Here is a 24,583-nt window from a genome sequence, read left to right as displayed (position 1 = left end):
CGCATTGTGTTTTTCAGGCTCTGTTTCTTTCAGAAGGGTGAGGGCACGGAGTCAGCAAGGAGAAGTGGGAAAGACCCTTCATGCCCTGCCAACACATGACTATTCCCTACACTCACAGCTTTGTCCTTCACAGTTTGAAATGACTCATTGATAAAGGTTCCCTCTACTTCCTTTGGGAGATCATTAAACAGCCTTTTCGGGCTTCAATGTTAGGATGTTTTTCTTGATAGTCAGCCTAGACGTTTCTCTGCTCTGTTTCCTCCCATTGCCCCTAGTTACGCTTTGTCCCACCCTAAACAATTCCTTTTCCCTCCTTGCGTTGATACCATCCCTGTGCATATCAGAAAAGGAGGGGGTGACAGACACAGAAATAACACATAAGCATGGTTTTAGTCTAGCCTGCAGAATTATTTGCACTAGCAATCCTGTCATGATGCTGCAGCTGGGAGAGTGAGAAGAAAGAGGGGGGCGTTTGCTGCTATGTTGGTTGTGCCTAACCCAGTGTGATGCCTACTCGAATGGGTTTAAGGGACCTCGGGAGCTTCACAGGTCTGAGAAAAGCTCTCTGTTAGACAGCTGGACATTACAAAGAGGTGCAGCTGCCATTCACCAAAAGCTGCCCTCAGCGAAGGTGCCGCAGTGCAAAGCTGGATGAGCCAGCATATGGAAAACAGAATTTAATGGCAACATTATATCATAATCACAAACCAAAAAGTACTTGAAACTTGTGTTTATTGACTTCTGTGCAGCAGTAACAGCTTGGCAAAACAAAAGGGAAGAAAAGCTGACAAACACAAGGCTACAAATGCAGTGCAAAGCAAAGCACACAGCAAACAGGCATGGCTTTAGTGACAAGAGATGCACTTTTCCTCCCTGGCTTAAAAGTAACTGTACAGCTCCCTCTGTGCTATTGAAGTGTAGCTGAGATTTTTTTGGTTTATCAGTTAAAGCTGCTTCCAAAACTGTGCGTTAAATATCTCCATAGGTTTTGGGGTAAACCTCACTGTTCTCGGGTCTTTTCCATTTCTCAGCTGCACACATATGTTAGACCCAGGATTTAAAGGCGCTTCTCAAAACCCAGACAAAAAAGTTGACTTTGTTTTTGCAAATAAACAGCATTGAGATGTTGAGCTCATTGGCTCAAAACTGCTGTGCTGTCATATTACCTGTAAGAAGCATTGCTTCTGCAGAACTGGGATGGACAGGCTGTCTGGGAAGGAGGATTGGTGCAATCCACACAAACAGATTTTGGAGGAAAAACTCCAGAATCACATATTCACACATATTTCTCCACATTACGCCTTAAAGCATCAGAGCAGGTCACCTGAATGGCACTGCAGGGGTTAGTATTGGGGAAAGATTCAAATGTAAGTGGCCAAGGAGAAAGTTGGACTTCAGAGGCAGGAAATGGGAATTGTTTTGCCTCCTCCTATATGACTTCAGCTGACTTTCTCCTCACATTTCGAGGTCATCAGTTGAAAGCTTTGAGCTTCTTTGGCTTTGTTGCTGCTATATGGATCGTTCACCGGAATGTGAAAATCAGTGAGGTCAACAATGCACCTCTGGGGATGCAGACTGCAAGGCCATGAAAACTGCCTTCATTTTTCGCCGCCACTGAGGAGAAGCACAGGCATTTCTCCTGGTGGCATTTGTCCTGGTGGCAGAAACCATGCACCTCTGTAGCCTTCTACAGGGCAGCTGGTCTCTGTCATTCATGTAAGGGAGTAATTTCAACATCCAGAGAAGATGCTCAAAGCTCAGGGAATAGTTCAATAAAGTCTGTGAAAAAAAAAAATCTGTAAAGTTCTGTGGAAAGAACTGCAGCAAGTTTTTCTTGCTGACAGCAGGATTGAGGCTGAACCACAGCTTTCCATGTCTGGAGAAAAACTAAGCATTTAGAGTTGGGACTTAAATTTCATAATGAGTGAAATCAAAAGGGCCTTTGGGATTTCAGCAATCCTATGTTTACAGGGAGCTTAGATGTAGAAAAAAATTGCTTTGAAAGCCAAGCTCTAGATGGGTTAAGCACATTCCCGGGGACAGATCTGATTAGGTGAGTTCCTTTGAAGGGGAGCCATGATATATATATGTAGCTGTGGTTGGCTGTTATGATCAGCTAATCTGATCATTACCTCCTGCTGGCCTCGAGGACGCCCTGTCTCACCAGCTCTGCCTACTCGTTTGAATATAGGAGCAGCTTCCACTCCAGTGGATGGTTTGCCAGTAGCTTATAAGGCTAAAGCAGAAAGCAAACAGTGACTGCAGGAGAGAGAGCACACTGCAAAATCTTTTCAATATCCCTTGCTTCTGCAGGCAGAATGGGTGTTGCTTCTGAAGAGCTCTAGAGGTAAAATCACTGACCTACATAGCAATGTTTTTTTTCTCTTAAACATTAGATACATGCATATATACATATAAAGTTTATAAACTATACACACCTCAGTGTGCATCAGTACAAATATGGAATTACTGTGAAATGCTAGCAGTAAGAACTGTTAAAGTAAATTTTATGGGACATGCCAGTCTGTATTGATCAGGTTGACAGTCTCTGGTGTCACCGCAGAGCCAGATCTCCTAATTTCTTGAAGCAAAAACCTGCACAACTGTTCTGCACAGGATTGTTTTTTTTAAAAGGCCCAGATAATCTCTTCCTGTTCATGGAAGTGGTGCTGGAAGCTAGAGCAAGTGACGCATTTGTAGCATGGAGCTGTAAGATGGAGTCACAAAGTACTTCTGGAGAGCAGTGCCAGCCAGGGGGAGAACCCCTACATACATCACTCCACCAAAATTAGGCTGCAAGAAAAAAACACAAGATCTCTTGTAAGTGCTGGCAGCGCATACAGCATTCAATCACTAATTTTTAACAATATCCCTGCTGATTTAGTTTAGCCTTTCTTTCCTCTTAGTAATCTAGATGCTCTTGAGAGCTTCTGATTATTTATTCAGTATTTGGCGTGTCAAGTGACAATAGAAGTATTTCTTGTGCCAGTCCTGCCACCTCAGACCTGACACTGAAGGTCCAACAAACGTCCATTCTGTGTTTGGGTCCTTTTCCTGAGACTCCTATGGGGAGGCTGATTGGTGTCAGAGAAGATCATGGTGTTATTTCCATTTGCATTTGTTCACTATGAATTGGACTGCACATGACTTTGTATTTAACACTTCATCCTCCCAGCTGTAAATTGACTACTACTAGTAAATAACATTGGAAAAAAAAGTCAGGTTGGGGCCCTGGTAGTATAAACAACCCTGCCTTTCCCAGTTCTCTGACCCATATTTGCTCTGCCTAGCTCCTTTGTGGAACTTCATCAGAGCAAAAAATATCAAGCAAAAAGACAAATTGAGATTTTCCAAGGGTACACTGACCACGGAGGATGCAGATGGTATTATTCTAACAGGGACTGGTTTTCAGTGAGTGATGAATATTCATTCAGTTTTGGGAAAATCAATGGTTACTCAAGGTGATCACCTAAATACCAAGGCAGTGCAGATCACTGGACCCTTTCCAAACAGAAGGGATCTGAACTGTTCAAAATAATGACATTCAGAAAACATTCTGAAGCTCAAAAGTGTAGATTTTCCACGCTGCAGCTGGAAAAAAAGTGTCTCCTGATTTTAACCACTGCACCCAAGAACCTGTGCCAAAAAATCAATAATTTCAGTGCCTTGCAATCTTTAACTGTGTTCCTAAGGTATGGTCACTATGCAAGCAGCTGGGGAGAACAAGAAGCATTTTTAGATGGTTGCATAAAGAAGCACCATGGAAATTAAAAAAGTAATTCTTGAACCACTGAAATGAGTATGAAGTCATTTCAGTGATGCCATTACTGCTAAAGCACTCACGAAGTGAAGAGCCAAACCATGAGTTCATCAAGGCCAACAGGATCTTCCACTAGCTTCTATGGGCTAAACTTTGCTAAACTATATAGTGCTCCTTCTTAAAAATGAAAATGCTGTGTTCTCTTTCCAAGTCAGTGGGGCTTCCATAAGGCAGTTCTAATGTTGAAGATGCTGTTAAGTCACGGTGACTCCAAATCTGTGTCCTATACTACGTTCAACCCAGCTGGAATTGTCCATTTACTTAGAAGATGAGGTGTAAGAAACAGGTGAGTTGACACATTTGTCAGAAAATCTTGGCCAAGGGTCACTGGTATGTCAAATATGATGCGAGATGGCAAGATGATTTTTGATGCTTGTAACAACTGCAGTGCCATTACTGGAAATTCATAGAAGAGTAAGAAAGACTTTACTGTGGAAGCATGTGGGCTAGTGGCTAAAGAAGTAGCGTAGTTTTCAAGAGAAATTCAGAGATTTATCACTGGCAGAACTAGCTATTTACGCTGTGACCTTGAAAGGATTACATTAGGCATCAGTCTAATAATACCTAGGACATAAGGGTAGTTGAGAGGCTTAATTAATCACAGTCTTGAAGTCTCAAATCCACGGAACAGAAGTGAAAAACAGTATTATAATAATTTGGGCCCTCTAGCTGGTTATGTTCAGGATCAGCTACCTAGAGTGTTTTAAGAAAAATGTGCTGGCAGGTGTCGTCCCTGCAGTTCGCCTGTTACAACTCCCTGCTGAGCGGCAGTATTTTTAGCTGTAAATGAACCTACAGTGTAAATCAAAGGAGCGCAGATATTTCCCAGTGTAAGGTGTAGGGGGCTCGTGTTGAATTTAGGAATAGTGCAGCGTTAATTGGAGGGCAGTGATTCACTTAGTTCAACAGCCAGCCACTGAGAGTGGACAGGACCAGAAGTTCCCAGAGAAGAGGAAATTGAGGCAGAAGTTTACAGAGCAGCCTCCCCACCGGATGACTCCTGGGCTCAATTATACCTTGTAGCGAGAAGGCCTCATCATTAACCATATATTGTGGAGGAGAGTGTTCTTTGATCTGTTTTAAATGCTCGGTTTAATTAAATTCCTTTTATTCTTCTTGAGAAGAAAGAATAAGCTGAAGTAAAAAAGTTACCTTCTCTCTAGTGTTTTTCCTTTGATTTGTCTCTAAATGACAGCTCCAATCTTTTCAGTTTCTCTTCCTATGGGCACTTTTATCTAGTCATTTCAATGTCCATTTCTAGACCTTTCTAGTTATGCAAAATACTTTCAAGAAAAAAATGACCAAGAATGAATACAGTATTTGAAATGTGCCAATATGTTTGGTTCTTAAAGCAGTATTGTAATATTTACAGAACCTGTTTTCCATCCTGGGCTGTGTAGTACTCATACAATTTAGTTTTTGGATGACTTTGCCTTTTAAGTAGGGATTTTCACTGTCACCAAATGAGGACCCGCTTTTTCTGAGTAATTTTCAGCTTTTAAGAGTAGCTGACATTTGTTTGTGTTTCTTTTCCCCCCAAAATCTGATTATCTTTTATTTATTCAAAACAGAATATTTGTATGTCACCTTGCTTTCCTAGAGTCTTCTAAAAGTTTTCGTAGCCATCCCTAGTTCTCAGTGGCCTCAAACCATTTTGTGTCATCTGCAAAATTTCTCACCTCACTGCTCACTCAGTTTTCCAGACCCTTCATAAAACCGGCAAAGAAGACATCTGACAGTACGGATCATTAAGACACCTGCTGCTAATCCTTTGCCAATGTGAAAACATGTAATTTCTTTTAGACATTATTTTCTCTGTCTTATCTAATTTCTAATACTGAGTAGTAATTTAACTGTTGCTTAAGATGTTTACAAGAAACACAATAAATAACTCTCAGATATTGGCACCATGAGATTAAATAAAAAGTACTTTGAATAACAACTGCTGCATGAAAAGTTGTCTCTGATGATTCTCATCTTATGTTGATATTGTCTATTCTCCTTATGCTCCTAATGTTAAACTGCATTAGTCCTTAAAATGAAGATATCATGGGGGAATATAAAGACAGCCTGCTGATATTTTTGATCTCTGTATTTCGATGCAATGTTGTCATCAAAACTGTTCAGACATTTTTTCTATATTGAAATAGCAGTCTTAAATACATATCTGGGAAGAATAAGTGGGTTTTGATGGAAAATAAATTCCATTATGTACAATGAGAGTAAACGTGATTACCTTTACCTGTTAAACCAGGAGATCTATTCCAGGAATAAATCTGCTGAAACCGATATTCTGAACAGACCATTTCTGTACATACATGAAACCACTTTTAAAAACTCTCTACAACAAAAAAATTTGCTATATGCTGAGATTTCATAAGGTTATAGATTCAAGAGGCTTTGACTACACTGAATCTTTCTGAAATAATCTGACTTTAAGTATATCACTTCATTTCAAAATGTTGAATTCCTTGGATGAAAGTGGAAGTAACTATACTAATACATGCAGGAGATATGTTTGCAAGTAGAAGAAAGAGGGCAGCAAAAGGATACCTCATTCTCATCCACAGGACCAAGTTATCTTGTGGAGGGTTATCTGTAATCAGTAGAGACCCATATGACGCAAAGCTTTTCTGTATGGGGTACTGACCAAAATAACTCTCTGTGCTGACGCTGCACACCAGGCAAGAGGTGCTTTTGCTCTGGAATAATGAGTGTATTTCTAAAGCCAGAGCAATTAGTCTGGGATAAAGTCACCATTCTCCTGGAATCCTATTTTCTTGGGGAGGAAGTCTGATATAGCTAGTGATTAAAATGATAATGTACAAATTCTGACCCAGTGTTGCTTCCTACCTCTGGAAAATGCAGCAGCAGCAGTCAATACTGTGAGCTCTGCCAATGGGACCTACTGACTGTGGGAATATCTGCTGCACAGTGATTCACTCCAGCAGCAGTGGCTGCAGCTAGTTGTCCCCAGGCAAACGAGCTCACAGAACTGCTAAAGAGGTGCAGTAAAATTTCATAGTGTGTCTTTCTCTGAGACAGAAATGCATCTTCATTCATGAGGGATGATAACATAGATGTTTAATGTCAAGGGGTTCCAACCTGTATGATTTATTTCCTCATTATCAATTTCTCTGTCATTTATCCCATTCTTGCACCTGGTGTTGTCAGAGGGATTGGGTGGTCATCTGAGGGAAACAGTATAGTCCTTGTGGCCTCCTTATGCCCGTATTAAAATGACAGAAATAGTCACTTGGCCTATTTCTCTATATCTGGGATTAATCAGAAGGAAGACAGAATCACAGAAAGGTAGAGGTTGGAAGGGACCTCTGGAGATCATCTCGTCCAACCCCCCTGCTTGAGCAGGGACACCTAGAGCAGGGGGCACAGGAATGCATCCAGGCGGGTTTTGAATGTCTCCAGGGAAGGAGACCCCACAACCTCTCTGGGCAGCCTGTTCCAGTGCTCTGGCACCCTCACAGGAAAGATGGTTTTCCCCATATTCAGATGGAACTTCCTGTGTTCCAACTTGTGCCCATGGCCCCTTGGCCTGTCATTGGGCACCACTGAAAAGAGTTCAGTCCCATCTTCTTGACACCCGCCCTTCAGATATTTATAGGTGTTGATAAGATCCCCCCTCAGTCTTCTCTTCTCCAGTCTGAACAAACCCAGGTCTCTCAGCACACACATCAACCTAATATATGGATCAGCTTAATTATTATGCTGGCCTACCAAAGGAGACTACCTATTAATGACAACAAAGGGGTTTTTACAGGAGTAATTACTAAGTAGCACATTTAGAAGGTGGGTTGTTCCACTTTAGTTTTAATTACTGATAAAAAGGGAGAAATTAGAATATTTTAATAAACTCCAGGTGTTGATAAGTGAATGTAATAAATTGAATGCAGAAGATAACACTTTCCAGTTATAATTTGTCACCTCAGAAGATCCAGTGGGAAACCACATCTTTCAGAGGCTCTCACAAGATCCAAAGCTGTGCTACGTGTTTGCTCAGATCCCACAAAACAATCAGCATCTCTAGACTGGAGAGAGATGTCATCTGCTCCCTTTCAGCCACACATGCATCACTCAGTGCACGCTTCATTGCAAGACCAGCTTTTTAATACAGGGCCCTTTATAAGAGGAGGGTGGGGCACACAACTGGATGCCAAATTGCAGAAAGATGTGAATGGGCACAGGTCCATTACACAAATTGCATCTGCTTGTACTGACTGGGGAACAGGGCTGTGAATTCTGGATGACTGGATTTTATCTTTATCTTTACAACTTGCTTAGTGTGACCACTCACAATGCGTTTGGGCCCAAGGAGTCTCAGTTCTGCAATTTATAATAAGTGGAGGGTTTTTTGAGTTGACAGAAATCATATTGCTCAGTTTGTTTTTTGTCAAACACACACACATTTCTCAATGAAGGGCAAAATTATACCACAATGCATACAGATATCACATCCTTTTGTTTTTCCTTTCCTTGGGAATGAAATTATCTTTACTATCTACACCTGTCACTTTTGCTACAACCTTATTAGAACTCTAGTTGGATCCAAAGCCTTGACTGTAATAGAGAAGCCACAAAGGACTGTAACCAAATACCTTTCAGCACACCTTTCTCACAAATATGTAACCTTCTAAAAAGGCAGGCATCGTGTCCAAGTTAGTTATACAGGTTCCCTCGCTGTCTGGAGGGAGAAAGGTACGTCCAGCGGGAAAATCATCCAGTCAGTCCTAGACACCTACTTTTGGATAGGATGAATAATCTTCTGGAAGCACCTCTCTCTTCACTGGCTACTGACGGAGCCCAGACTGAGACTAGGCATCTAATTTTCTTACACCTAAGATTAAATGAAGTAAGTCTTACTCTAAATCACAGTATCATTATGTTTCAATCCAATCAATTTGTTGTTGCATCTTCATGGTGTAAAACCAACAATTTGTCACAAAGACAATCAATGATAATGATAATGATCCTGATAATAAAACGTGAAGTGCTATTTATTCTAGAAATGCCAATTTAAAACCAGGACTGATCAAGCTTAGGGCGATCTCAGGAAAACTAGGTGGCAATCTTAAGCCTCAGTAAAGAAAGCCAGATGCTAATGCTATGCTTTCACTCTCTCCTTACAAATACAGCAGAAGCTCTGGGTATACTTCATGCATTTTCTTCCTATTCCTCTTGCTTGGTACCTAGTAAAGTAAACAAAAATAATCTTTAAGTAGAAGATTTAAAGTTCTTAACATGCTGCATTTATATAACTTCTTGGTGCCCCTTCAGTAAGTTGAGTAAATAAATCAGTCCTGTGAGCTTTTGACTCCCCTCTGAATCACCTTTTGCAAAAAAATAGAGTCAACGCTGAGTTTGAGAGCATCCCAAACAGGTGTACACAGCGAAGTCAATGCAAACAGCTTGCATAACTGACCACATCACCAGGCAGAATGCGCTCTGCTCCATGGATATTGTAGCCAGAACAGATATCATCTGTGCATGTGGGCACAGAGAATATGGAAAAAGAAATGGTCTAAGCAGCTAATCACTGCTTATTTAGGGAATTTGTGGGTATCAACACACACAGACCATGTGCCTTGAGCCAGCTTTTAGAAGCTTTCCAAGGCTGCTACACACTTCTTGGCAGGAGCCCATCCGCACGTAGCCACTACGTACCTCTCGCCTTGTGGGTGGGGGCTGGTTTTCTGTCTGCAGCATCTGCTGGCTCTCTCTACCTCCCCTCCGAAGTGGCTGCATGAGCTGCCTTAAATCTTTGTATTGCTTCAAAATAATACTAGTACCAATGATTAAAAACCCCACAGAAATGAAACAAAACACCTTGGCTCCAATCAGTCATTTCACAGCCTCCTTCCCCCTCTTTTTGCCAAGTAAAGGCAACTTCAATGCAGCAGTTTTCCTTCCCTCTAAATAAGGTCTTTTCTTGCTGGAGTTCCAGCCAACTCCAGTGATTTTTTTCCTGTCTACCTGATCTCAAACTAATTAAAAAAGTCTTTAAAAATGCCTCTGGAGGATCACCAAACTTAAAGTGAGTTTTCAAGAGAAGGAATACAGTCCAAAAATGTTCAACATATATTCCAGTAACAAATTCCCATGACTTCGGGTCAATTCCTTTGATGGAGTAATCTGGCAAGGTTCATTTCTGACAACAGAGGTATTCTGGTTTATACCAGCCGAAGGTTTCATCCTGCCTTTGTTTACCAAATGAATGCTGAACTTCCAAAAAATAATGAGGTTAACAGGTCACGCAGCTGCAGCCTTCCATTCCTGATAGAGAGGCGGAAGGAATGTAAATCCCACTTTCCTCCTTTCCCAAGAAAGTCCTGTACCACTGGTGGTACAGAGATGGGGATCCCTGGGGAGACTTCTACACTCGCTAGCTTCTCCATAACTGGGGAATCATTAGATTTAAAGCAAAAATGGGCAGATCTTGTTCATTCAGCAATAATTACACAAAAATAGAGACTGGTATATTCACAGAAGATAGGTGCCAATGGTAGCGATTCAGTATTTAATAGCACTTATCATGAGAATCAGCAGGGCTGAAGATAGATTATTTTTCTTTGAAATTAAAGCAAGTCCGAAATTTGGACCAGATTAGAGACAATGTCCACCTATTTATCCCAGATTCTCAAGTAGTCTGCTGAATTCTAGGAAAAAAAAGAGAAGACAACTATACAGTGATTCTCCTGATTATTTTTAATTAAATTTGCAAACAGAGGAGGGTCAAATAAGAATCTAGCCTGTGATTCATTTATATAGTTGAAACATGAACTCCGCTGCTTTGAAAAACCACTATATACAAGTTTGTTTGTAGCCAAGGGTTTCTTTATTGCAGGTGATTCTTGGAATGGGAAGATCTATGTGCTTCACATCTCTTTGTACAACCCCACGGAGAGGGAGAGCATCTGAGTGTGGGAGAGTGTGTGTATGTATGTGGATGCAAAATCTCAGAGGATGCCCTTTCAGAAGAGCCAAATACACACCATAGAATAAGTATACAACATATCTTGTTATTTTGGTCACAAATTACAATGGGGACACAGAGCTACTCCAGCCGGGTGTAGATATTCATAGCCTTTGTTTACTACGTATTGTCAAGATATATATATGGAATTATCTATATGACACAACTGGACTATGCACAACAGTGCTCAATTCAGGCATAAAAATGCTGAAGTTCACTGAAATAGTGCAGTTAGATGACATAAAAACTAATCAAACTAGTGATGCCGTGACTGCCTAGGACAAATCACCCCCATGTTTCTCTATACCCCTGTTCAGCCCATTCCTCCATCATTTAGAAGTAATCTCTTAAAATGTGCCAGATAAATAGCACTCAAAACGGAAGTTCTCTGTTCTTCCATGGAACAGATCTAACTAAGAAATGGCAATGTATTCTCATCCTTGCAATGAGACTGTGTGTTATTTGTGCCAACAGAAACAGCATTATAGCCAACTCTCCCTTTTCTGCGGTCAGCCTATCTGGCACAGCAAGTCATACCATGGATCCGGTGAAATCTAAGCAGTTTCTGGTTCATTGCAGAGCACAGTCTTAATGAACGAAGCTATACTGAATGAAGCTACACTGCTTTCTCTAGAAGAAACATAGCTGGAAACATAGCTGTGCCAAGAGCTGAGACTGAGCAGTGTTGTCTCAAAAAACCTGAGCTGGTGTCACTCGGTGCTAGCATGGGCGGCTCTGCCTTACCTACTCATCTGAAGAGAACAGGATGCAAGTACTGGAATGATTCAGGGAAAAGCCCGCCTGAGACGAGCAGAGCTCATGTACTAATGCACAGCATCACTCTGGATAACTCGAGCTGGTTCCCTGCTGCACCACTCAGGTATCTTTCCAATATGCTCCTCACCATAACCTGTTGTATGTGTATAACCTCAATCAGTCTATTAGTTGGATGTTCCTAGACCTCCACTATCACAGATAATGAGGAAACAGCTGTCTTTAAAAAGTACTGTAGCCCTACAGATTGTCAATATTATTTTATAAGGGCTTTCAAGTGCTAGGTGATTCTGGCCAAACCCACTGAAATTGTGATTTGAAAGCTCCTTTTGCAGCTGCCTGAGCATATGCAATGCCCTGAAGACACATCAAGACTGAAAACTGGACAAGTCAAGGCCATTACCTCTGGGTGGAGGGAGGGAGTAGAGGAACGAAAGATCAGCCACTCTCACTGTAAGCCAGTGTCATTCTTCTTCTCTTCCAGAGGAGCCTATATTAAACACAGGGTATTTTGATCCCTGTTTTGATCCTCGGTGCCTCATCTAAATTGTGCCAACTGTGAGGATGTTTCCTGGCCTCCGCCTCCACCTGCCAACTCATCACACAGGGTGGTACCTTTATCTTGTGCTTCAACCGTAGTAATAAAGGTGAAATAACAGGCTGAGCAACTACTTGCTTCATTCATTATCAACCACAAGCACATTTAAATCTGCTAGCTGGAAGGGCTAGCTGGCCCAAGGCCTCCACCAAAGCATGCAGTGTTTCAGTTCTGGGTCACCTGGAGTCCAATGCCACCACCTGGGAGGGCAGGAGGGAGCTGCCTAAGTTGCATTTGCAAGGAGACTTGCACTAGACAGAAGCACTGCTGATATACATGTGCCTTTAAAAGAGTTTGGGAATAAGCGTTTGTAGAAATGTTCAATGGTGTATCCAGTTTAGCATTTCCTTTCAGTGAAACCAGTAGCAATGCCAAAGGATTTGGTTATGACAAAACCAGTGAGATCATGGAGACAATGTCAATTCCCTGTGGTTTGTGGTTGTAGCAAGTGATGCCATCATACAATCAGAGCAAACCACAGAGCATGTAATTTAGTGAAATGTGGCGCAGTTATAAGGCAAATATATTTGTCGTGCAATAGAAACGGTTGAAACAATCATATATCTTTTTGTGTGCTCAGGTTTCTTTGCAGCGCGGTGCCCTGCTGCTGAATCAATTAACTCTGTGTCTGCAGGTTACTGCAGTAAAACCTCACTTTACAGGAAGAACATGACTAGGTGTTTCTCAGTGCTGCACATTAGTTTCCCACTTGCAATGTTTTTTTATAGGCCCAGGCTTTGACTGAGGCTACAGTGTTCTGGCCCAAAAGGATGTGTCTTCACAATACATTTAGAGTGAGACTGCATCTGCTCTTCGGGAGAGACACGAGTCTAATAGGCAATCTGCTTGATTTATGTACCATGAAGCATGATTAGAGTATGGGTAAAATTCTCATTCATTACATAATTTCTTTGAAATTATGAAGCTGGCGTGTTTGCTATGAGATCCAAAACAAAGAGTAAAAGGACATTTTCAAGGTTGGCCTTAAGCCCGTGTTTAGCAAATCCTTTTTTGTTGTTCCTCAGACCTATGACAACGCTGTAGAATTTTTTTTCTAAACAAATATCTTCTTTGTTTTTGCATTATTTAACCCGCTTTGTTTCAGGTACTTTAAAAACATAATTTACATTTCATAAAGGCATTATGCCCTGGATTGAAATGGGTAAACTGAGGCAAATGGGCAGCTAAGCAATTTCCTTGAGAGGCTGAGCTGAATATACAAGTCCGATGTGTTAACTAGTACATTGCTGAACCTTAAGTATTGCCTATTTTTCTGGAGTGAAAAAATCAATACTGTCATCAAAATGTGCTATAAGGAAACACAGTATGTTCTTGACACAGACACATTGGCCAGAGATTTCAGTTTTATGAAGTTGCTGTGAGGAAAGGAAATCCAAGATTTTAAGAGCACAGAGGCATACCTTTAAATAAGTATTTTCGCAACTGGAGAGAATCTGTGCAAGGGATGTTTAGGACCTGATCCAAAGTTCTCTGAAATTTCACACTGGCTTAAATAAAGCTTGGATCAGGACCTAATCTCTTTATTGTGCAGATATTTCTCAAGTGTAAGAAGTGACAGATCATTCTGTGCGCAGCTTAAATGAAAGAATAGGGGCAGCAAAAGAAAATAATATCTGTAAAAACTGAGCAAAGAAATGGTGGAAGATCGTTCAGTTGTCGCTTTCTTTTTTTAAAGCAAATTTTCAGAGAAGGAGAAAGTAGTAATTGGGAAATGAGGTGCACTCCAGATCTGAAAAGGTAGTGTCCACAAAAGAAGAAAAACCTAATACAATATTCATTGAGAATTACTTTCTCTCACTCTCTCTCCTGACAGTTTCTAAGTATACGTATATCTTTATCTATATAACAATAAATATATGCATTTTTATGCAATTAGGAGTTTTTAAAAAGAGTTTGACAGCTCCCATGCAATTACTTCAACTTTTAATAGAGCAAGACCCTACTGTTCTCTACACCTACTCCTCAACCAAAGTAAAACAGCATCTGTCCTCTGAAGGCAGCAGAACATCACAGCTTTACAAGGGGACAAGATCTCATTATGTTGGGTTTGAATTTCTACCATGTGAACAACTGCTGCTTTGTAGCATTTGGGGGTGCTTCAGAGCGCAGAGTCAGCGTGCCGCTCTCTGGAATACACTGCTCACAAGGAGGGACTGCAGCAACTGGAAAGCAGCACGTGGCAAGGGAAGTCAGTGTGTTGTATGTCTGGTTGGTCATCGCAGCAACTGCTTGGGACTATGGAGGTGAAAGATTGTAAAGTAGCAGACTTTCTTAACTGCTTTCAAATTTTTAAGTTTCCACTGCCAAGGTTTACCCAAGCTTTTCCCAAAGTTTCTGTAATAAAGCCTGAGATCAAGATATCCTCCTTAGAGGGAACATGATCGACAGAAGCATTCCTTGATAAATGATGCTGCATGCTGTGGGGAGCTCTTTGCTTCTTCTTTAACTGATGTGGTCAAGGTCACTGTTTGGTTAGTTTACGATTATTTTTTATATATATGATGAACACAAGGCAGAATTCATATGTGACAGAAGAACAGCTTTTTTCAGAGATAGGCTGGAGCTGCTGAATTCAGAGCCCAGAGCCAGACCCCCACTGGCACACAAGGTATGCTGAGGTCAGTCCGTTTTCAGCCAAGAGACACAGCCTTGGGTTTTGCTTCCTTCAGGAAAGAAAAGGGAAGGGGAACTATGCCTTATTTTACCACTACAAAGTATTAGCTGTTGAGAATTAATTTAAACTATCTGTAGGCTGCATGACTTTATATGAATCATTAATGTAACTTATTATCTGTTGAGCACAGGTACTTACATGGGGAGACATGAAGGGCCGTGCTTCCCCGGAAAACATAATTCTACTCTTTCACCAGGCTTTGCAGGAAAAGCACAAAACGGGCATCCGGAGACCTTAGGCGTAGTTAAGGTGATGGTGCACACCATGTGGGAAGGGTTACTTCTGCTGTCCCTGATCGTGCATTGCTCACTCACCTCATAAAACATGAGGAGCTTGTTTGTGAATGTACAGTACACTGAGGTTGTCACATGCATGTATCTCCTGCTGCCTGATGAGCTGGTCTGCTGCAGCCAACTTCAAATATGAGAAATCAGACTTGGACTGAATGAAACTGAAATTACACAATTTCTGATGCACTGTTTGTGCCTTTGCTCTGGGCTTTTCTTTATCCTGTCTTGGCAACTGTACCTTCACACGGCCAGATGCAGAGCAGGATTTATTACACGTTAATGCCCACAGAAGTGAGGAGTGGGAGCTGAAGGTACCTTCTCAAGCTCCTTACCACCCTCCAAAACAGAGCTCAGATCATACCCAACTTGCCACCTCTATTTCTGTCCAGTTCCCAGCACTTTATGTTGCCAGTTCCAGCCCCCCATAACACCTCAATCCAGTACTGCTTGGGGGACTGGAAAGGCCCCAGCCATGATTTATGGGGGTCTGGGACAAAGTAAGTTCAGGGAGTCTGTCTAAATTACCCCAAGTCTGAATGGCTGCCCTACAGACTGCACTATTGCCTAGGCTCCCCAAAGCTTCATCGCCTCTCACCACTTTTTATTAAAGGTTCAATCACAGCTTGAAACTCATATGAACAGTCTGGCTCCCTAAAGGATAAAGAATAAAAGGTCCAAGCTCACAGACTATAAATAAATCGTACATGGTAATGTACCAGTGCATTTGAAATATTCTCTTGATAACAAACATTGCAAACTCATCTGTGTGACTGACATATTTGTGAAAATTAGGGCCTATTCTGAAATCAGCCAAGGCCAAAGATTATTGGATAATTCACTCAAAACAACTCACCCAGTGCTATGAAAATGTGATGTAACGTGCTTATTTGGTGACCTCTGTGAATTATTAGTTGCCCTTAGCCCCACTCTTACTGAGACATTGTTTACCCTCAATAAAATTACTACACAGCTGGCATTATTTGTTATCGCTTTTGACACTCTCAGCAGAGGCACTTACAAATGAAAGGGCGCAGAGACTGAAGTATCAAGAACAGTTTTCAGCACACTGGCAAGATGATGAGAGGAAACTTGTTCTGCCATTTCTCAGGCTCCTTCTCTTGTGGATAAAAGTTAAGTCTCAAGGAAGATCAGCTTGGAACCTCTGAGGAGCCCTGGGTTTCACGCATATTGAATTTTATGGACTTTTGCAACTTAGAGAGGCAAATCCCCATGTTTGAAACAGTTGATGATATTGCACCACCAAAAGAATTTAGTTAATTTATTCTGAATTGTAAGTTTAGGTTTATGTAATTGTAATAACGCTTCATAGAGGGCCATTAAATGTTCTGTAGCAGTGTGTTGTGAAAGCAATAAAATGACAGGATATCTGACCACAGCATTCTGGGTTCATTACTGACTGCTTCTCCAGATGGAAATTATTGGGCCTGCAGAAGAGCTAACTGAGAATGATCAAGATTTTACTGTGTCTAAATGAACTTTTAGATTGTAAGACTCAGCATGTGTAAGCAATAAAGCAAACAAAAACAACCCATAAGTGAGAAAAATTAAAGAATATGAAATTAAGTGTTGTCAGTTAAAATAAAATTCTTTTCAAAACCAGCTCTCTGGCTCTGTTCCTGCACACATACAGAGAGCTTACTGCATGTCCTTTACGCGTCCTACCTTGTGTCATGACAGGCTCACTCTCATTTGCTGCTTGCACCTCCCAGTCTTGTTCTTGCAATTCCACAAACTAAAGAAACAGCTGTTCACAATTTATTTAATCATCATTCGTCAGCACAATCACCTCCCCACGGTCACTAGGCCAGTGATGCAATGTTGCAGACTTATAAAGCACCTCCTGCCCCACATGTCATTTCGAACGTGCACGCATGTACTGATCTTATACAACTGTGCAGGAACTGTTTCCAAAGCCAAGATAGATAGGACCTATCTTTCCAAAATGTAATTCATAATTAAAGAAAAGGAAGGAACTACCCTCTGTCTAGTTTCCACCTTGCAGCCATTTGATACACTTCTATTCGGCGTACACTGTGAAATGGTCCAGCACATGCTATGACAGCTGCAAGGAAGGCAAATGACAACACAGCACCCTTAAAACCTAATGTCAGCTAATGAAATAAAGCCATTTACATAGTGTATTTACTTGCCAGCTGTTTCACAGGCTGCAGTTCAGTTACTTCAGGATAAATGGAAACCAAAATTAAAGTTGCATTACGATGGAAGAAGACACCAATGTCATCCTATTGCAAATGTCTGCTCAATTCAGATAGAAAAGGCTGCAGACAAAGAACAGATGAACACAAATCCCATGTTTTGAAAGTCAAAAGAGGCATGAAAAATAATACACTTCCTGTTGCCTGAGTCATATTGATCCCCTTTAAGGGACTATGGAAAATAAACTAACAAAGCTGTTGGCAATTAATTTACCAAATCACCACAAAGATAGAGTGGATCAAGGATTTCAGGGGATTTCTGTGTCTTTTTCATTAGCCAGCACAGTGACCTCTCAGTGGTTGCCAGTGACAGTGCAATGCAACTTGCATCATCGCTTTTCTGGGATCACAGAGGATTTCCAACAGCTGGCCTTGTACACCTCTGCGTAAACAATTTTCAAAGCCAGCGTTGGTAAGAAATGTGATGTAAATCAAAATATTTTGAAGACAGAGGCTATGACAAAGAATTGGAAGAGACTGGGATCCACACACTAGGGAAGGAGCCAGTAACTGCCCATAGGAGGTTGGAAGGATGGAGTAGTTGGATAAAGAGGTGGTAAGAAACAAGGAAGGGGAGCTAAATGGGGAATGCAGGACAGGAGCCAGCTAGGAGAGGTAGGAAGTGTCCAGTGAAAAATACTGGGAAACATACCTGGAGGGTACTGGACCATGATAGGGCCAGGCATAAACCATGCAATGCATCAAGAGTAGAACAAGGCAGGGTAGAGAGCAAGGCTGTAATTCCTCAAGTATTTAAACTGAGGTTGGACAGGACGTCCTAATTTTGGCATTTCTAAGTTTTTGCTCACACAGTTTTGCAACATGAGCAGTCTCTTAATGTAACTTTTTCTGTGTAATGTAATTTTTCAGTAAAGTCATGAATAAGATGACTTTCTTTCAGCAAGGTTACAAAATAGGCTTCTACAGTGCCCCAAGATTCACAGAAACCCCTGTTGTCTTTCCAAGCTCTGTTACATCTGCTGTCTAATAACTGTGATAAATATAGCATGTGATTCTACTTTGCTTTCAGAGATCTATCTAAAGAAAATGTGCAGTGACACATGGACATGTACCAGCTCTCTGGGATTACGCACAGTAATATCAACCTACAGATTGGGCAATAAATTTTTAAAACTCATACCAAGTCCATGGGGGAGTTCACTGTGTGTTGCAGTGTCTCCTGGATGGAGCATGCAGCAACATTGTGATTCACCAAGTATTTTGTTTAACAGGAAAAGAGGCAGACTAAAAGAAAACAGGACACTCTCCATCCACCATGTGTTGTGCGTGCACTTTTGTGACTGCACAGTCATTCCAGAATGGAGTCATGTCTGTGCTCCTGCAGTTTGGCACTTGCCCCTTATATTCCTGCAAAATGAAGTGCTTAGGGCCCAAACCTGTGGGCAAACACAGCTGGTGCATATGATATTGGATGTAAGAACTGGTACCCAGGTGCTGGGGAAGCCCCTGCACCTGTCTTACTGTGCACGCACCCCATTCCATGCAAGAATACAATACCACCCAACAAGCATATTTGCGAGTGACTTTTTAATACACTCATTTTCCAACCTACTAAAATATTGTAATGAACAAATCCAGCTTTTCTGTCTCCCATTCAAACACTTTAGTCTGAGCCTGAAATTCACTTCCAAGGGGAATAACTGTATTCTGTTAGTAAGATTTAAAAAACACTAAATAGCCACCAGGTTCACCTTTTCCTTATTTCTGTGAAGCCCTGCATACAGACTAGGGGACCCATTTACAACTTGTCTGATCTCTCCTGAAGTCAGAGTGCAGTGCACAGACATCACCTGGGACACCATCAGTTCTCAGCTACTGTTTCTAACCACCATGTAAGGAGGCTGACAGGCAGCTATATCATAATGAGGTTGGATATGCTGCCTGTAGATGTAACATATATACACAGGATTAAGAAGAAATTGAGCCCTCCCCATGCTATCATCTTGCTTTTCAGAATTACTCTTTTTTTCAACTAATACTTAAGCTTTTTCTGAAACGATCTCCTTCATTAAAAGCTAAGACAGAATATGGAGTGGTCTTGCCCTCCATTACTTAAATGGGATAAATCTGGATAGAGGATTTCCATGCCATGAAAACTGTAAACTGTAGGGAATATGGGCATCAGAGATATGTGCAGATTTAATTTCCTTGTTTTGAAATACCCTGGTTTATCCTAGAGTGACCAAAGAAGTCTCAGGTGGGTGTGAAGAACTGAATGGGATAGTATTACGCCAAGCCTATCTTCACAGATCTTTAGAAATACCTGGGTGTACCTTGGAGTGCTTGTGAAAGAAGCAATATTGCTAGCCTTGGAGACAAACTTCATAAATTCATAAATCCACAACACAGGGTAAGTAGTAGAAACAGTGCTCTTATGCTACTCACATAATTTGTCTTAAAACTGTCCCACAGGTTTGCTTCTTTTCTATACCTATGCAGCCTCTGTCTTTGCTATTGGGATCGCTATTAGCAGCACATAAAGTGGTGGCTTCTCTACGAGGGACTAAACTGAGACCTACGAACATGGCCCACACAGGTTGCAATCTGCTTGTGACAACGACTGGGTCACAACAATCCACACTGCTGATACACAGGTGACAGCCTTTTTAATTAAATCCCACTCATTAGCATCCCCATTGCTGGAACCGTTTAGGGTCAATGCTGAGCATGACTGCAAAGGTACTTGGGAGTGCAGTAGAAGAAAATGAGAAAATAAAAGAGTACCAGGAGAGACTGCCCGCTCCATCTTCTCTCTAACAGTAATCTAGAGTGTCACTTGTTCCTGAGCTATTTCAGATGACCTGAAATGCAGTGAGGAGGATATCAACATTAATTCTGCACTGGTATTCTGACAATTTATTGTGTGCCTGCACTCAGCTTGTTTGGGCTCTTTCTATTTCATTGTTTAAAAAAATACCTGGGAATGTAACAATAGCTACTGCAGAAGAAGAAAACATAAAGGCAAAAGGATTGCTTATCAACCATAGGACCTTGCTGATTTGAGATCTGGATTTTAAATGTATGTGCACCAGTTCGCTAGGACTCCTTAGGAGAAAGATTTGTGTTGACCGCTGTGGTGGATAAAGGGCCAGGTCAGGCGGCATCTCCTTCTGCCCTGACTCCTGCAGTTCACATGCAGGCTTGCAGATAAGCCAGCCCCTTTTCCCACCCTCTTGTTCCCACTAAGCCCCACAGAAGAGTTTGGAAGGCAGCCAGCCTTGGCCTTTCTATCCTGCTTTCTCTCACCCATGAAGCAGACACCTGCACTGGGATGGACAGCTACACTTCTGATCTGGCCCTGTCAAGTAATCGAATGTCACTTCTGAAATATCCTAAGCTTTCCTAATGCTTATTTGACATGGAAACAGTCCGTTTTCCATCTAGAAAAAAAAGGCAGGTTTTGGTCAATTAGCTTCAGGGGTAAGCCCTCTTGATTATTGCAATCAGATTTTCCTTACATTAAATGCTAAAAAAACCCAATTCAAGAACAACTGAAATAACTCAGGAAGTGCTTAGTAGCAAAGGTAAAGAAGAAAGGAATGAATGCTTTTTAGGAATGTGATAAGTACCAAGCAGCAGACTGATTTATCTTAGTATGGCTTGTTTTGGTTTTTTTCTGCTTAAAAAACACCTGAACCAGATTGATGCCTCTTCTCCTGTCTTGAGAAGCTGAAAGTTTGAGGTCCAACCAGTTATTCCTTTTTAAGCCAACCAGATGCCTTACAAGTTGTCGTGTGTCCTTCCTCCTAACAGCTGGTGACTGGATACCACACCCCAGGAAATCCTACTGTTCACTAGATATGCGCTTCCTCCTAGAGAAAAGTAAAATTGTAGCACATATTTAGATGTGAATATCTCTCTGAGATGGACTGAACTGGGGAGGCAGATGGGGTCCTTGTATGCACATTTTTTCTAAGGGAATTTTTAGACCCTATGGTCATTGCAAGCCTCCTCATTCCATCCCAACACAGCACTTCCATCTTGCTTCAGAAACGCCTCCTCCTGGAGCCAGAGGGGCTGGTTGTTAGTCCTTTCCACTCCATTTTTTGCTTGTCTGCTGAGATAGCAGACCAAGGAAACCCATTTAGTATGTTGGCAAATAACTTCCACTGGGAATTGGAAGGAAGCTCACAGTTCCTTTCAATATCAGATAGCACTCAGTACCAATCTGAGATGCATTTAATTGGGAAACCAGAAGCTTAATGTAATTATTAAGTAATATGAGCTCAGTTCATATTCACAGATACTCCTCTAACAACGAATATATAGTAGAGGACATGTTGTCTATAGGGTACTTTGTGAAGGTGTTTATTAAAGTCGTCTGTATGGGAAAACTTACTAGTATAGTTACACCACTGAGGTCATGGGGATTTAAGTGCCTTTATAGATAATCCATTCAAAATAAGAGGAAATATTTTTTTTCTTCTTGTTTGGCTTATGTAATTTTGAAAGTGAAACAGATTAAGCCAGAAAAAGGGTGTTCTAGTTTGGAATAGGACTATCCCTATAGTATGCATTCAGTGATTTACTTTTAGATATTCCAATTTCCCACAATGAAGATACCTTTGTATGGGACCAAAACTATTGAGTCATCAGTCTTTGATGTCTTTCAGAATCTCCTGTCTACTATGTGGCTTTGTGACTGAGAAGTTAGGACTACATGAGCATTATGATTGTTTCAACAAGAACAGAAGACCATAGTGAGTCAAAAGACCTTACACCCAAATGTTGTCTTAATAATAATCATTTTTACACCACTACACATGTATATAGAATTTGGGAAAACCATTAACAATTGTCTATAACAATCACTAGCAGTAAAATATATGAAAGTATTTTTATTCTATGAGGCAGTTAGCATGTGGATTTGCTTCTGCATGATAAGCCACGCTGCAAAGCTACGCTTGAGTTACTGCGTTTTCACAGGTGCTGTACGCACCTTACTTTCAGGAGCACGTCTCATGGTCCCTTACGTTGCAGTAAACTGAGCCGCTCTGTTGTTTCTTACCCTGTGCAAGAACTTATAGATCTGCATCTCTCTGTCTCAGCTGGTTTGGACACCTCTTCATGGCAAAATGGGCAAGTGGCCAGCCCAGGTGAGAGCTTCTCTTGGGATTTAAGCTAGTGTTCTTGACCACCTGACTTGACTGAAAGCATAACTCTATCAGGTAAAAGGATTTTTTAAAGAATATCTGAATAAAAGCTTGACTCAACTGTGAAGCAGATACATTTGTAGGGCTCTGCAGCACAGCTGCGACACCAGGGTTTAATGAGTTGCTACAAGTCAGCTACATTAGTGTCAAGCCAAACTTCTGAGATACTTTAATCTGAAGTATTCTTTTAAATGTCTTTAGCTGAAAATAAAACAAACATCCTTGTTTTCATTGGCTCTGAGAGAACAGTGTGCACAGAGATAGTTACTGCTGATAACATTACAGGTCACAGGATGAGCTGTTTTCTGAGCCATGATATTTCACAGTGTGAACCAGCACCAAGTGTTAAGGGCTTCCTCCCCACAAAGCTATTAAATAGTTGCCTTTGGCTATTGCAATAGTTCCACTAAACCCTGACTACCATGTAGCAAACCTAGAGATAAGAAAGCAAGTTACTTGGTCATGGTTTTCTTGAGTGTTCAGGTAATTTTAATTCAACAAGTTTCTCAGGAACTGTGGGATTCTTAATCAAAAAGCATTTAATCTAGTGTCCTGGCGAAAAACACTAATTCATTGCATTTCTAAAGTGCCTCGCATCTAAATGTAGAAAAGCCTTTTTTCAAACACTGCTAACTCACACTGTCCCTGGGAGATGCGTGTTATTACTATCATTTTACATAAGGCAAAACTGTAGCACTGACATACTTATTTAAGTTTGTACCTGGGCAAAGAGCCCCACTTCATGTATACAGTGAGCAAATAGGCACAAGCAGTGATCCTCCAGTTTCTTTTCTTCTTTATTTCTACTTGATGTAGATAGGCTGACTATTCTTTTTCTTATTATTACTTATACATATATCTAAACATATATAGCACTTTGGAGAACATTAATCATTGTAAATAACATCAATACATGTTGGACAATTTCATAATTATGGCAATAATAATAATTTGTCTATACAAGTTGTTTGATGGACAAAATCCATCAATTCTTATAGCTTTTGAAACAGAACCAATGAGTAGTGATAGGAAATTGGAATGATATTTAACATGTTGCCAGACATTTCCAACACCTGCATAACTAATGAAATTTTGCAGTACAAATAAAAATATAGAGAAAATATTCTGCATTATGATGAATCATGCAACTGGTGTTAAGTAAAATGAAACAGCAGTTCCCAGGGATGAGTCTAGAAATCAAAGAGCTTGAAAGAGGAACTTGCAACAACTCAAGTTTGATGGTTGGCATATTTACATATGAGGGCTTCATTACTGACCCTGGATTCTAGGTCTTTAAGAGGGTAGTGCAAGCAAAAGAGTCTTCAAATAGGTTAAAAAATATGTCTGGGTGTGCACTTAAACCTTCTTTTTCCTAATAGGAATAGTGTAAACAGGTTCCAACTTAAAGCAAACCCAAGATGCAAACATAGATTTATCTATACTTAGAAGCATGTAGCTATGAGCTAGTTGCAATGCCTGAATCCAGATGCTTTGTATTTGTGGTCTGGCATAGGTCTTTCTCACAGAAAGAAGACTAAAAGAATCAACAAAATAAAGAAATTCTTATATTCTGAATTGTGGGGTTTTTTTGAACTCTACCGTTCTTTTCTTTGGTTTTTGTTTGTTTGTTTTGAAAAATGAATTGTAGCAACTCTACTCACCCCTGCTGACCGAGTAGGCCACCTTCTGCCTTTCCCATTCATGCAGCTGGGAACTGAAGGATTTTTCTTCTGGCTAGTTCCTGCATACAGAGTGCCTGTTGATGACAACAGTCATTATTTCCACATACCTACCTTAAAAAGAAAGTCAGTTTAGGAAACAAGCACACTAACAACAAAAATTCTGTTTCCTCTGACCTTATGGAATAACATTTTAAATAAAAGCCGCATTGGGATAAATACACAATCACATGCAAGGTCACTAGCTGTCACTAAGATACCTTTACTTTAAAGGATTACACTCTCTTTTGCAGACTTTCTGTTGAATTGAATTTCAGCAAGCATTGGT

General features: G+C 40.9%; 1 protein-coding gene across 1 annotated transcript in view; it reads right to left on the bottom strand.

The window, feature by feature from the left end:
- Positions 1-740: 740 nt before the first annotated feature.
- The window catches only part of LMNTD1 (lamin tail domain containing 1), a 47,870-nt gene continuing 24,027 nt past the window's right edge, over positions 741-24,583 (bottom strand). Inside the window, exons 7-8 of the mRNA XM_075081979.1 lie at positions 24,238-24,332; positions 741-2,793 (exon numbers count right to left, since the gene is read on the bottom strand). Of these exons, the coding sequence (XP_074938080.1) occupies positions 2,677-2,793; positions 24,238-24,332 (212 nt within the window). The 3' untranslated portion in view covers positions 741-2,676. The remainder of the gene's footprint in view (positions 2,794-24,237; positions 24,333-24,583) is intronic.

Source organism: Phalacrocorax aristotelis, chromosome 1, assembly GCF_949628215.1.
Source record: "Phalacrocorax aristotelis chromosome 1, bGulAri2.1, whole genome shotgun sequence".
Classification (NCBI taxonomy): domain Eukaryota; kingdom Metazoa; phylum Chordata; class Aves; order Suliformes; family Phalacrocoracidae; genus Phalacrocorax; species Phalacrocorax aristotelis.
The sequence above is the reverse complement of the archived record's forward strand: the minus strand, read 5'-3'. Positions and strand labels throughout refer to the sequence as shown.